Below are 15,174 nucleotides of genomic sequence, written 5' to 3'. Positions count from 1 at the left end.
GGAATATGAGTTAAGCATAAGTTTCAGGAACTTGGTCGGTTTGAGAAAGAAAAAACAAGATCGACCCTAGTGCAAGTAGGTTACACACTAGATAACAGAAAGAATGTGCGACAAGCCTCGACAATCCGCTTAGCATCAAAGACATTCCTCCTCCCGGAAGTTGCTAGCTAGATCAGGAAACGAGAGGGTTCCATTATGGAACACTTGATCATTTGTTTCATTCCGAAGCCACCAAGTAGTAAGAACAACCAGAGTCCTTGGCCATTTGTTTCCTGTTTGATAGCCACCACTCTACCGGTTGCAACAGAGATAAATATCAGTTCAAACTGAAACGATCTCAAATTCTCTACTAAACTGTCAACCAGCTTAGATGTCCAAACATTCAGATTGCCATGCTCACAGCCATCCTCGGCTAGAGCATTGTGAACTTTATGTTTTCGTACAAAGACTTCATTGTGAACTTCTCCAGAGGAGCATACGGGTAATGTTCTATGATAAACAATGCAAGAACACCAATGACATAGTTTCACAACACCAGAATTGCGGAAGGAGAAAACAGCGGCTCCAAAACAACGATAAATATGAGTTCAAACTTCAAACTAAACAATCTCAAGTTTTAGCCAAACTATCAACCAGATCAAACATTCAAATTGAACCTAAAAGCAAGCAAATGAAGTAAACCTAAATATTGAGATCACCCTTCCGGTGTCGAATCACGAGAAGGGACCTCCGAGCCGTCGGATCTAGACGAGAGCGTATCTCCCATATGCTAGTATATTAGCATATTCAGTACCATCCGCTCTTCATCGGAAGGCCCAGAGACCTCCTGGAGCTTCAAGGAGCATCATCATCAACAACATTTGGGACCTCCTGGGGTGTGCCCATAGGTGTGCCAAAATCCAGGAAAATGCGGCTAATGTCCTCGTCTTCCTCAATCACTTCCTCTGCACTTGGGACTTCAGCATCGACGACCTGATGGACTTCTTCGCACTGCTGCATTTCCAGCGGCGCCAGCATGTCCTCAAACTGCTGCTCTGGCTCGGCTCCTGCGACCACCTGGCCGCCATCGACAGCAGGCGGCGATGTCACGGAATCACCATGAACGCTGACAACCTGCTCGCAGCCATCAGCGGTAGCGATGCCGCCGCCGTCACCGTGCGGCTGCTGCTGGAGCACGACGAACGTTGGCCTTGTGCACATGGCCCACTCATGGGCGAGGGAGCAGTTCCACAGGACGGCTTCCCAATCGGACAGCTTGGCCTTGTTGCTCACCTCCCTGGAGATCCGGGGGATGTCCGGCGAGAGGTGCTTCACGACGGCGACGAGCACCGCCACCTTCTGCACCTTCTTGAGCCGGTAAACAGGTGCGAACGGCACCGGCGGCATGGTAGCCTGGTGCTCGACCTGCTCCGGGATCCATCGGTCCTCCGACGCCGCCGGCCACCACGGAGGCGGAGGAGCGCCGGCGACGACCTGGTCCGGCTGCAGCGACGGCACGCAGGCCGGCATCAGCGCCGAGAGCATGCTACCCAGGGTGTTGTTGTTGATCTTGTCCAGGGCCACCGCGAGCGGTATGCCAACGGCCGCCGCCGCCGGCGACGTCGCGCCGCCGACGCCGGACTCCTGCACTTTGTAGCCAACGAACTGGAGGGGCAAGGGCACGGCCTTACCGCCAGCCGCTGGCGCTAGCACCAGGGGCGTCGCCGGCGGCACGAACGCCGCGTCGCCGCCGCGACGTTGATGGTTGCACCCGGCGCCTGCAGGCCGGGCGCGGGCGCGGACGGGGCGGCGGGCCCGTTGGCGCTAACCGCCGCCGCACCCAGTGTAGCTGCGGTGCTCCAGAGCGGCGCGGCGCCGTTGACGCCGGCCATGGGGAACACCATCGCCATGGCGTTGCTCTCGAAGTTCGGCGCCACGGCGGGGATGGTGGAGCCGCCGGGACGCGCCGTGACGTTGGGCTGGGAAGGACGCTGCTTCTTGGCTTCCTCGGCCGTTGTGGCACTCTGCTAGCGCTTCCCTTCCTCCTTCCTCGTGCTGGAAGAAGACGCCCCGAGGTTGCTGGACTGGCCGGCCATGGCTTCCTGCAGAAGAAAAAAAAAAAGACACGATTCAGTTAGCAATATGTTCTGCATAAGTTGATGTCCCAATTTCTTCTGAAAATGAGCATGGTAAGACAAAAGTGTCTGGCATATCTGAAGAGTTTTAGCATCCAAGCAATAAAAAATGGATTTTTTTTTTGCAGAACAGAAAAAAAAATGAAGAGAATGGTGTACACACAAAGAAATGATTGCTCATTATGTGTGAGAACAAGAAGCGGTAGATGCACAATATGAACTCTTTAGGGGGTGTTTGGGAGCACTCCACTCCACAAAAAATTGCTCCACTCCACCAACTCCGAAAATTTCGCAGCCAAACGCGTCTAGCTCCAGCAACTCCGGCTCCAAGAAAAAGGTGGAGCAGGGGGGTAGATCCACGTTTTTTGTGGAGTACCTCAAGAGGTGCTCCAAAAACCCCCTGTACAGACCTCCTCGTGGAGTTGGTGGGTATTTACCCACCATTGCCACTCGTTACACAGTACCGGTTCGCGAAACATAAAACTCCCGTCGCCCGTTCCACCCGCGCGCCGGCCGCCGCCCGTTCCACCCGCGCGCCGGCGTGCCCCCGCCCCGTCCCGCCCGCCGCGCCCCGACGCGCCGCCCCGTCCCACCCGCGCGCTGGCCGCCGCCCCGTCCCGCCCGGCGCGCCGCCTGCCCGCCGCCCGCTGCCCGACGCGCCGCCCCGTCCCGCCCGCGCGCCGGCCGCCGCCCGCCGCCCGACGCGCTGCCTGCCCGACGCCCGACGCGCCGCCCGTCGTCCGCCCACCGCGCCGCCCGGGGCGAGCTCCCATGTCCATGTCCATGTCCATCTTCTTCTGGTAGGTGCCCGTAGAAGAGAAGAGGAGAGGAGAGAGAGGAAGAAGAGAGGAGAAAACAGAAGAGTATGACATGTGGGTCCGTTAACAAAGGGTAAAATAGACCATTCACAACAAGTGTTCACGTTTTTGGAGCTGGAGCACTGCCATCAGCCAAACACGTGCAGGAGCTCCATGTTTTTTTGGAGTCGGTGGAGTGGAGCTAGGAAAGTGTGGAGCTGGTGGAGTGGAGCTGGTTTTTCTGAAGTGGAGTGCTCCCAAAGAGGCCCTTAGTGTGACATGCATACAACCAGCAAAAACTAAGTGTGACATGCACAATGATGCGGCTACAATGCTGAGAAGGCTTGAAATGCAACGACATGCGCAACTAAGGGAACCCACAAATCAGATTTTTAGGCCACCTAGTGTAGATCTATAGCAGGAAATTAAAGGCTACAACGAAACAAGCATTACAAGATTATAAGAAAAAAGTTATAAATATAAGGCGACGAGATTGCATACCTTCAAACTTGACCAATCAAGCTTACGCCGTAGACCTCGAAGAAACTAAGGGAGTGTTTGGATCCTTGAGCTAAAGTTTAGTTCTTGTCACATTGAATCTTCGGATGCTAATTAGTAGGACTAAACATGAGCTAATTATAAAACTAATTACACAGATGTCCATGATTTGACGATGTGATGCTACAGTAAATATGTGCTAATCATGAATTAATTAGACTTAATAGATTCATGTCACGAATTAGCCTCCATCTATGCAATTGATTTTGTAATTAGTCAATGTTTAATATTCTTAATTAGTATCTAAACATTCGATGTGATAGGAACTAAACTTTAGTCTGTGGAATCAAACGGGGCCTAAGCTCTAGCAGAGAACAAGATGGCCCAAGGCGAACATATATAGAGCGGCGTGGAACCTCGTCATTTTGGTGGAAGGCATTCAATGAGAGAATTTCTAAGATTTGGTCCATTCTCTCGGTATGTTATTTCTTACCCGCATTTATAAATGATGAATAAATGGTCCACCCGCGTATCAAATGATGACTCATACGCCGCGACGGCAATATTTGCCGCGTGATCTGTTCATATGGCCGAAGAGGCGGCTGCCAAGTCAGCCTATTTTGCGCGCCAGGAGCAGGTCAACTCTATTGTTGTAGTAATTCAACTCTTTTTCTACATCTGACTGTGCCCCCATACACATACACCCACGTGATGGACCAAGCTAGGGTTTCCATCTGCTTTCTACATCGGCTATCCCGCCTCGCGAAGAAATTCCCCAAATCGACAGAAAGCCCTAGAACGAAGATGCCGCGAGAAATTCCCCAGTCTTCCATGCACACTGTTTGAGTTGGTATGTGAATGTTTGCAGGCTATAACAATGGAAGATCATGTGCCATTTATCCGTGAATATCCAAGTTACAAACAGAACTAGAGATCGCCATTTCGCATTCCATAGGCTCGTCGATCGGGATGATGCAACTTGGAGTGCTCGGCTGTAGCTCCCGCTTCCCCAGATGCATGGAGTAGTCTTCTTATATACCCATCGCCTCCCCCCCATCCCAACTGCCTGCGCGAGGTGGGACTATATTTGAGAAGTGTGCTTGCCGCGCTTGGTGCCTGTTGGCTTGCTGCTGCCGCGCTAATTGGGCTGCAAAAGACAGTGCGAACAGAGAAAGGATCGAAACCGGTGAACCCAAGAAGAGATGGAAGAATTAGTTGACTGACTACGGTCCTGTTTCCCTTTAACAGGAGGAAATGCCCACATGATGTGTTTCAGATTTTAGCCCCAAACAATGGTTTCAGCCCTCTTGCTTGAAAGAATCACCATTCCTTTCACCTCCCCCCCCCCCCCCCCCCACCCCCTCTTATTGTTTTTTCAGTTCAAACTTTCAACAAATTAAATGGCTCCTTAATTCCATGAAGTGAAATATCACCGATTTGTTCGTTTCTGACAATTAAAACGAATGATTTTAAAACTGAAAATGTTGTAAAAGGGGGAATACAACAATTAATAACATTTCAAAAGACTTAAAAGAATACAACAATTCCGAGTTGTGAGGGTGCTGGGTGACTGACTGAATTATGTGCCGATCCAATGGAGATCTCAACCTCCCAGCACTCCAGCCGCAACACCGAACAAACACGGCCCAGCAGCTCTTGTAATGGTGGCGTGCCCTTCCTGTTAATGAAATACTTGCTCAGCAATGTTTTTGGAAAAAAAAATTGCTGCAATGGATATTCAGAGGTGTCGCTGCTTGGCCCACAAACCACCGCGCCGTTGAGGCCCCGCCAAATTCCTGCCTCGTCTGAGATCTGGGAAAGTGCTGGTGGTGTTTCGTTGAATATTGTGACTCATTGTTAAATTCAGAAACTGATGTGAATTGCGACTGGAGTCCACTGAATATTGTGACTGAATGTTAAATTCAGATTGTAAGTTGATGCGAATTGACAGTGGAGTTCACTAAATATTGTGACCGAATGTTAAGTTCGGAATGTCAATTGATGTGAGTTGAGATTTTGTAAAATGGGATTGCGACGATTTGAGAAAAATAAGATTATTTTGCGTCAATTTATCAATATAATTAATCAGTGAGAGGTCGAGACTTCAGGGCTGCTGCTTCTGCATTGAGCCATTGACCATGTGATGACTGAACATTATTTACAGAATTGCACCACCACGTCGTACTTGCTTCCTGCCGGAGGAGCTCTGCAGCTTGGCACCCTAGTAGCTTGGGGGTCTTTGTAGTTTGTATAGTCTACAGCGCCTTGTTGGCGCCGAGGCGCCACATGAGGCCGAGGTTTTGAGTCCCATGCTGTTTTCTCCCCTTCGCTGGGCCAAATTGAGTAGCCTTCACGTCGCGCTTCTCAGGGGCGGACCTAGAGGGTGGTCCGTGTAGGCCAGGGATCACCCTAGAAATCCAGCCCAAGCCCATCACATCCTTCCTACTGTGATGTTCCGATCCATAAAAGAAGCATCGCTCCTTCGTTGTTCTATATCAACATCAGCGTTCATCCTTCCTTACTGCGAAAAGAAGTGGAGATGATATTACAGTTAAAAAAATATGTTAAGATGGACCACCTAACATGAAACCCTAGCTACGCCACTGGCGCTTCTGGGCCGGACTAGCGTTCCCTACTTAACTGTTCAGCTTTGTGCTGATTGGCCCAAGCGGCCTAGAGGGCCCATTGCTAACGTGTTCCATTTCTCCTTTTCCCTCCCAATTATTTTGAATCAAATTTCTTATTTCAACAATACTTGGAAAAACAATTAGAAATTTAGATAAAACTATAAGACCCTAAATAAGGTACTAGTATCCTCAATCATTATTGATGCTGACATGCACGTTCCCGAGTCCGAGCAGCCAATAAGTACTTGGACGTAGAAATATTTACAAAGAGGGAAAACGTTCAAATTACTCCATTCAAGTATAGCAAAAGTTCAAATAACCCCTAAACTATATTTTGATTCAATTTACCCCCTAAATTATGCTATTTGATTCAACTTACCCTATAATGGAATTTATTTTTTTTCTCCATACACAAGTTGAATTTTAATTTGAGACTTTGCAGGGTGGTAGTGGACATCATAATATATATTTAAAATATTTTATAAATTTTTCACCATTATTTTTATATAATTTTGTATCTCAAAAATAAATTTCATTATTAAATATCCTACCCATCAAAATAATGATAAAAAATTTATCATATATTTTTCTAACATGTGTTATGATGGTTGCTATCATCTTGCAAAATTTTAACTTAAGACTTCACTTATGCATGGAGAACAAATTGTGTTAAAGGGTGAATTGAACTAAATGGCATAGGGGAGTAATTTGGACTTTTCCCTGCAAAGAGAAAAGTAGTTGAAGACAAACACAAGAAATCAGTTCAAATAATCTAGCTTTTCTCTATTTGAATGAGAACAAATTTGTTTTGCTCCAAGGATAATACTGGCAGCTTGATTTACGCTTGGAGGAAGTAGACGTAGACTAGAGCGGTATCTTTAGAGCATCTTCAGTAGATGAACTATACAAAAACTACCAAAAAATAGTTGTTATTTTTAGACTATAACCTAAATTTCTCTCTTCTTAACTGAAATATACCAATCCAAACGGCCAAAATAGATCATAGCCTAAAACTTTACAACTGAAATATGCCAACTATTTTTCAATGTAGCCAGAGGCGGGAAGGGCAACTATCGCGTACGTGAGTTTTCCGCGCCGACTCGCCGCCGCGCCATCCACCGCAGCCACCGGACTCCACCTCCGAGAGCGTCGCCAATCCAAGTCGCTCTCCGCCACAACCTGTCGCCGCGTGGGAAAGCTCCGCCGTGAAGGGTGAGTGCCGCCGCACGCGGCCAAACGAGCTATGCCGCAGGGGCTCGAGCTCCGCCGCACACAGGCGGGCGAGCTGAGCTGCAGGCTCCGAGCTCCGCGGCGAAAGGCTGGTGAGCTCCGCTACATGCAAGCGGGCGAGCTCTGCCGCCCAAGAAACTTGAGGGGGCGCCCCCTCGTCTCTTCCACTTGTTCCCCAGGCCCGGGCGCGTGCAGCATGGCCGCGGGAAGGAGCTTGCGGGGCCACGGCTCATCGATTCGCAGTGGAGATCAACTGCCGACGCTGATTTGGGGCGGAGGGCGGGGCGGCGCGGGGCGAGCAGCGGCATGGCCCGAGCAGAGGGTGGCGTGGCCCGAGCAGATGACGGCGCGGGGGGCGAGCTCCGTTGCCCGCGTGGTGGCTGACGAGGGAAGGGAGGAAAGGGCAGCTGGAGGGGAAGGAGAGGGCGGGCGAAGCAACGGCGGGGAAGGAGAGGGTGTGTGTGATGGCTGTTACTTGGCATTAGAAAAAGTGCGAGCCGTTTTCTTCATTCCCCCTCTCACTACTGGAACTCTTCGGGTTCCCGGCCTACTGATTTTTTCTTTCCCGAGAAAATTTCTGAGTACTCTGGGGATAGTTTATTTCCTAGAACACGTTAGCAAAACCGTAGGGAAATCGTAACGTTCCCTACGACCTTCGTGATTTCTTGCTCCAGGGAAGAACTCGGGGAGTTCTAGTAGTGTCTCCTCGTACTTGTGGGACCCACACATGTACTTGTGACGTCCTTGTGCGGAATTGACAGGCCACAACAATGTCCTTGTGACGTCTACGACTACGAACGATATGGCAGCTAAGCTGGCTGATGGACCACAGCGACGACTTGCCTTGACTTGATAACTCAAGCAAGTTCGTTATCGTCGTTAACTCATGCCGAATTCTAATTTGAAAGGTGACTGAAGTAAAGGATCAATCACGATCTAATACTGATCTTTGAAAGGTGATGAAGTAAAGGATCAACCATATGTTTGTAACTGCCATGATACAATGAAGGTCGCTGGCACCCATGGTTATTTTAGTAAGGGTATTTCCATGTAAAAATGGTATGTTGTGTTCTTTTTTTTCTTCTTATCTACTTTGGTTATCAAGGAAGCAAGCGGCCGCCTATGTTTTAATCTACATGGTTTTGCCGAAATAACATAGTATTTAATAATAAATCTATTATAACTCTTACATACGTAATTTTTAGAGGGGCGTTGTGGACCGAGAGCTAGGTTGATTTAAAAGGAAACATAATGGAGTGCTTTTTTTAAGGCGGGCCATTCTTAAGAAGTGGTGTCCATTCAAAAGGCCGGTGAAGCTTTGCTGGGCCGGTGCATCGGCCTGCACGTACTGCAAGCAGATGAGTAATGAATTTTTAGGGCCGGGCATCCCAAATGTCACGACGCCTGGGGTCGTCGTCTCGCAGCCACTGGGGGTTGCGCCAGGCCTCCATGGGCCTACGCGGGATCATTTCAGCCTAGCCCAGGAAAAGATGGGCCCCTCATCGATTCGTTTCCGCGAGCGCTCCCCCGGCCGACGGACGACGACACCGACGAGATGGCGGGCCACCGGCCCCGGAGAAGCGGCGGCGTCGGTGCTGCTGGTTGACTGATCTGTCTCAGGCCTTAAACAACTTGGAGTTCTAGGACCGTACGATTCATATGCACGCAGTCTATGTTGCACCAGCTTCTGAAAAGTGCACACAGGGTGTGTTTTTTTTCACAGTACGCGGTTGAGACAAGCTGTCACTATAAGAATACCTGTCTACAGAATACAATTGTGGAAAACAATCGATATCGGCACCACTTTATTTGCTCAACGCGAGACTAACTCATGATCACGAGAACACACACAGCCATGAGCTGTAAGCTGTTCCCTTTATTTGCTCAACGCTGACTGGCAGAACGTAGACACGCATTTCAGTCGGCCAGCCGTCGGCGCGGAGCGCGTAGCAGAAGCGGATGCCGTGGACGGTGCGCAGGCCGCACTCGGCCTCCGCCACGACGGCGGGCGCGAACTGGGCCAGCGCGACCCAGCAGGCCCGGCCCACCACGGCCGGCGGCGTCTCCTCCGCCATGACCCGCAGCGCCCGGCACCGGCACTCCGCCGGGACGGCCTCCAGCTGCCGGCAGCACGCCGGGAGCGGGCTCAGCGGGATGCCCTGCCCCGGCACGCAGTGGCCCGGGGAGCTGCCGGCGGCCGCGGCGGTGAGAACTGCGGCGAGCAGGACGGCGGACGTGAGGAGGAGACGGCGGCTGGTCATGGACGACACTATTGTTGTTCCTGCTGGTACCCCGGTCCTGTTACGGTGTGTTTGGTTCTGAGGACGGGACGAGACGGAACGGGACGATCCCATTTTTACCAGTGTTTGGCTGGGGAGCATATAGGATGGGGTCGTCCTTAGTAGGGAATATACCGCAAATATCCGGGACGCTCCCGTCCGCCAAAAAAGAGCGGACGGGGTCGTCCCACTTCAACGCCGTCGCCCCCCGTCTGTCACACGAGAGGGAGCAACAGCGAGCGGGCAAGCTCCGCCGCTGTTGCGCGGACGGGCTGGAGCTCCGTCGCGGCCCTCCATGGCTGGCGTGGGCGAGCTCCGCTGCGGGCGCACGGGCGAGCTGGAGGTGGGCGAGCTCCTGCTTCTTCTTCGTCAGGTGGGCGCGGCGGAGGCGGGCGCGGTCGGGGCGGATGCGGCCAGAGCTCCTGCGGGCATAGGCGGGCGCGGTCGGGGCGGACGCGGCCGGGGCTCCCACGGGCGGAGGCGGGCGCGGCTGGGGCGGATGCAGTCGGAGGCGGGGGCGCCCGGGAGGATCGGGGGGCGGCGGGGTGGAGCAGGGGAGGCTAGCGTGGCGCAGGTGGAGGAAGAGGAAGAAGATGTTGGTAGTATGACAAGTGGGCCCCACAAACAGTGTTTAACGGAAGGAGAAAACGGTGCTCGTCCCGTCTGTTGCAATCTCTCCAACTAAACAAAAAATTAGGACGAACCCATCCCATTCAACCAAACATAAAATGGGATCATCCCATCCTAAGAAAGTGGGACGGGACCGTCCCGTCCTACATTGTCTCCCATCCAAACACATGCTTAGATTAAATTTTTTAGTTTGTTGGAACAGAAATTGGAGTTGTCCTACTTAGCAGCACGAGAAACAATTTTAGCTTTTTTTCTGACATCATTATCGTTTGTCTGATCTTAATCATGTGTGGCTTCAGCTGCATCCATGACTGATGTGGAAGTATTTTCAGCTTTCCCATGCATGTGTTTTACCGCTGCAATGTGATCACTGCGTAGGTCACATGGTTCATGCTCATGATTTAGATGCAAACTTCTTAGTTTTTACTTCTCAGCAGCGTGTCTCCAGGATACCTAAGGTGGATCCTGGACGATGGAAGGATAAAGAACTCGTCGAAAGTAGTCCGTACAATGCTTCAACCGGGTATCATAAATTTATCAGCTCGATCAGAGGTTACCAGTACGCCTCGTGCACTCTATTATGATTGCTGAATCAGATCGGGATTCACAATTGACGATTAACTTGGCAATATACTAATCAGGTACTACGAATGTATGTAACAGCTTTCCAAAGTAGCATGATACTGGAACTCCAATCCTTGTGCAAAATGAACAGGTCCAAAGAACATCCAACAGTAGAAGTAGGGTAGAACAAACATTCAACAGTGACATCATTACATATTCCAAACAAAAAATATATCGTGCCGGCAGAAGACACCTAATAGGTTGCAGAAGCGATTCTGTCCTAAGTTTCCATGATACATCCGGAGCTCCTAGTCAGTTCGCAGTTGATATCCAAAGCCAGGCCCCTCAAGCCTACAGATGCAGAAAGGGAGGGAAATGGTATTAGGCCAACATACAGTGAACAGGAATTTCAGATAGACTATTTGCTCCTGGTAGCATAACAAAATGGGCTAAACACATATGGATTATCTACAGATCGATCACATAGTATACTTGTGACTGAATCACTGACAGGAAATCACAAAGTATGAATACCTTGCTAGCAATGTTGCTGGACAGCCAGTCCAGACCCTCGTACAGACCCTCGCCAGTTGTGGCACAAGTGCTCTGGATGTACCTGTAAGCAAGAACACAGTAATAAGAACTAAAGGATTCACAGAAAGTGGTGATTCACACCTAATGCTGATCACATGTCAATATGAAGTCACAGAATATTAGCTACACAGATGCAAATGTACTGAAGCAGATAATCATTGATCATTTACCAGTGTCGCTGGCGCAGGGAGTGTAATCCAAGCTTGTCAGTGATCTCAGCAGCATTCATAGCGTTGGGCAGATCTTGCTTGTTGGCAAAAACAAGCAGCACAGCATCACGTAGCTCATCCTGCCATCAGAGTACCAAATGGATTTCACTTAATACTGCCACAAAATGGATTTGCAAAATGGAATGAACTACTAACATATTTTCCAGACAGAATATCAAAAGAGGATACAGGGATTTCCCTAATCAATCAAAAAATAAATAAATGACCATTTTTTTTGTTTTAAGATAGGACCAGATCCTCTCTGGCTTATTTTGCAGACAAGTGTTGTATGGAAGTTGAAATAAGAGGTAAAACAATATAAAGAAACAACTAGTATTACTCTTCTCAGAGTGATTTGTTAAAATGACAGTTACTCCTAACTAAAAGGTTTTGTTGTCAATAAAATGCAAATACCACATCAAATCCATTAAGATATTCGTAAATTGCCTTTCTGCAGCACTTAGACAGCATGGTAAAATGGCCTGGGAAATGTTTTACCTCGTTCAGCATCCTGTGGAGCTCATCCCTGGCTTCAACAACACGGTCACGGTCATTGCTGTCCACAACGAAGATAAGACCCTGTGTGTTCTGGAAGTAATGCCTCCAGAGAGGTCTGATCTGTTTTCAGAAAAATGTGTACACTTCAGTCAAAATTTGAAGGAACATGCAAATACTTCTGTGTAAGATAGAGAGAGGCCATAGACCAAGCAGTATCTCCATATCTTACAAACTAATTTGGTACCACAAAATCACCAACAATCAGATCACTGCGTAGAAAATTACTTTCAAATGAAAAATAATGCTGGACTTGGCAAAACAATAAAATAAAAGACAGCAGTATGCAGTACAATGCAAAATGATGTTGTAGATCATAATACCTTGTCCTGACCCCCGACATCCCAGACGGTGAAGCTAATGTTCTTGTACTCAACAGTTTCAACATTGAAACCTGCATTTTAAAAGTCAACTCTCTTGTAAGACACAAGACATAGAAACATTAAACACCAGTCATGTCATCACAGAATAAGCATAAGAAATTAGCAATATAGACCATCGCTTGCATTTTTTTCCTCCATGTTTTATTTTATTCAAACCTATAAAATGTTGCATATAGACCGTGGCTTGCTTTTTTTTAATCCAAGTTTTATTGTATCAAACCCTTCAATTAACAGAAAATAAATATCCCGACATCAAAAACCTGCATTACATGTGTTGAGGCCATTATTACATTATTGTTTCCTATCTTTCCTAGTTTTTCAGAGGGTTCAATTTGCCTTCTTCAACGTGATAATGTCTAAATGAGCTTTCCTAATTTTTTGGCGGTATAAGAAGACAATAAAATTTTCAATTGGATAATAATGAAATCAAAAATTACACAGTTCACTTGCATTTCAATGTTTTGTAATGAGATGAGTTCATGGAGACAGGAAACTATTATAATGAATAAAAAAACATGAATCAGTGACGATGACATTAAAGAAAACAATGAATCATGCTCACTACGAACAAACGGATCTTACAGTCAAAAAGGCCAACATAAATCGCATGTGTTGCATCAAATCAGGTGCAACTGCGTGTACAGGTAAATTCAGATATGCTGGAATTCAATTCAAAAATATTAGGAACGATGTGTTCTAAACATGCAGATCCATCATTTACGCATGAAATGGATCCATTGACCAGATATAAACGCTAACAGGGCATTGTGCTAGACCGCGCGACCCCCTGATAACCGAATTGAACAGCACGATCCGAACCGATCAACGTGCGCAAGGGAAGGGAAAGAGAGAGGAGGCGCGCGTGGGGGGCTCACCGATGGTGGGGATGGTGGTGACGATCTCGCCGAGCTTGAGCTTGTAGAGGATGGTGGTTTTACCGGCGGCGTCGAGCCCCACCATGAGGATCCGCATCTCCTTCTTGGCGAAGAGCCGGCTGAAGAGCTTCCCGAACGCGAGCCCCATCTTCCCCTTCTCTACCCCCCTTCACCACCTGCAGATCGCCAAACCCATTCATTCCCCGGGTCAGATCTCCACACATACAAACCCTAAAAAAACAAACGGATCGCGAGCCCGCGACGCGCCGAGGAGACGGCGCCGCGGGTCCAAGCCGATCCAACCGAACGCCCCGATCCGTCGCGCGGGTGGAGATCTGCACGAACCCCGACGGCGCGCGACCCCCGGAGAGGAGGAGATCGGAGACTTCGCGCGAGAGGAGATCGGGGGCAGGGAGATCTGAGAGCGCGGCGGTTTCAGATCTGGATCCGGCGAGGAGGAAGGGGAGGGGGAGGTTGGGGGAGGCTCACCTGCGCCGCGCTGAATGCGAAATCCGGAGGAGGATTTGGGGATCGTGGGAGGAGGAGGATGTGGGGGTGAGGGGAGGAGAGGGAGGGGTGGAGATATTAACGCCGCGCTTCGTGCCGGCTGGCGGGGGTGGTGTGGGGTAGTGGAGAGGAAGAGGGGGTGGTGCTTCCTGGGTGCTGCCGGATCTCCAACGGATGGCTGGGATTGGTCCAAGAGATGTTCCACGCTGAATCACCGACCGGTCTGGTACTCTGGTTTGGTTCTTTTTGGCGGCTTGTGGGACCGCGAAACACCGACTGGTTTTTGTTCGCCGAGAATGCAGCATTTTGATTCCTGTCCTGTTAAAATTGTTCACGCGGCTTGTGCCAGTTGACTAGTTAGCTCGACAAATTCTCACTTAATTTGATTATTGCTAATTGACTTCTACTCCCTCCGTTTTCAAATTTAAGTAGTTTTGATTTTTATAAATATATAATTTTTATTATACACCTAGATATAAATTATATCTAGACTCATATCAAAATCTATCTATTTAGAAAAGCTAAAACGACCTGCATTTGAAAACAAAGGGAGTAGTTTGCAAACTCTATAGGGAAATTATTAATAATACATTCACCGTTTTTCTCCTTTATATTGTGAACCATATCACTCCTTCTTGTAGATCACTTTGGCTCCACCCTCCATCCAAATCTTACCATTTACAAATCTCCATGCTAACTTTGGCCTCTAGGCGTGATTGGGTGCAACCTGGCTCGCATGATACATGCAGACCCCGCTGGCTTAGCATTGCACGAGCCAAGCTCGACAGGAATGCCAAAAATTCTCGCACCGCACGAGTGGGGGGTGCGGAATGAGTCTCGAGGGCTTGGCTCAACACATAGTGCAGGCATCCGATTGCGAGCTGACTGCATCCGGCAAGATTGGATGAGACCGAATGCAACCATCCAATCAAACCCTTTGTGTCACCATTGTTGCACCTTTTGAGCACGGCCATAGGGAGAGCGAATCCGATGACAATACTAAAAATCTCCCAACTACAGTGCAGCTTATTTTGGGTCCCTTAGCAAAGTGTTTTTTTCCTAAAGAATATGATTGGCTACCTTGATTATTTGTGTGAAATTGTAAAGCATGATTAGTACTCTATTTTAAATTGTAGGTTGTTTTGATTTTCTACGTACACCGATTTTATTACGTTCCTAGATATAATCTATATTTAGATGCATAGCCAAGATCATATATTTAGAAAAATCAAAACGATCTAAAACGGAGGGACCTAAATGATTATTGACGTAATACGGTGAAGGTGTTTACCGCGAGCATGTTGTGCGACAC

General features: G+C 48.8%; 2 protein-coding genes across 2 annotated transcripts; both read right to left on the bottom strand.

Annotated features, from left to right (window-relative positions):
* Nucleotides 1-8,384: 8,384 nt before the first annotated feature.
* On the bottom strand, nt 8,385-10,646 carry LOC117844045 (uncharacterized). Its single transcript, XM_072292074.1, has one exon. It carries the CDS (start codon nt 9,645-9,647, stop codon nt 9,102-9,104), a length of 546 nt encoding a protein of 181 aa, XP_072148175.1. The 5' UTR covers nt 9,648-10,646; the 3' UTR covers nt 8,385-9,101.
* A 139-nt stretch (nt 10,647-10,785) lies between these two features.
* LOC117843851 (ADP-ribosylation factor 1) lies at nt 10,786-14,002 on the bottom strand. Its single transcript, XM_034724583.2, has 7 exons — nt 13,845-14,002; nt 13,356-13,531; nt 12,421-12,491; nt 12,041-12,160; nt 11,504-11,622; nt 11,274-11,355; nt 10,786-11,090 (listed from the first exon to the last, which is right to left on the bottom strand). The coding sequence occupies exons 2-7, from the start codon at nt 13,501-13,503 to the stop codon at nt 11,085-11,087; spliced, it is 546 nt and encodes a 181-aa protein (XP_034580474.1). The 5' UTR covers nt 13,504-13,531; nt 13,845-14,002; the 3' UTR covers nt 10,786-11,084.
* Nucleotides 14,003-15,174: the final 1,172 nt, after the last annotated feature.

The sequence above is a fragment of the Setaria viridis genome, chromosome 2 (assembly GCF_005286985.2).
Source record: "Setaria viridis chromosome 2, Setaria_viridis_v4.0, whole genome shotgun sequence".
Classification (NCBI taxonomy): domain Eukaryota; kingdom Viridiplantae; phylum Streptophyta; class Magnoliopsida; order Poales; family Poaceae; genus Setaria; species Setaria viridis.
The sequence above is the reverse complement of the archived record's forward strand: the minus strand, read 5'-3'. Positions and strand labels throughout refer to the sequence as shown.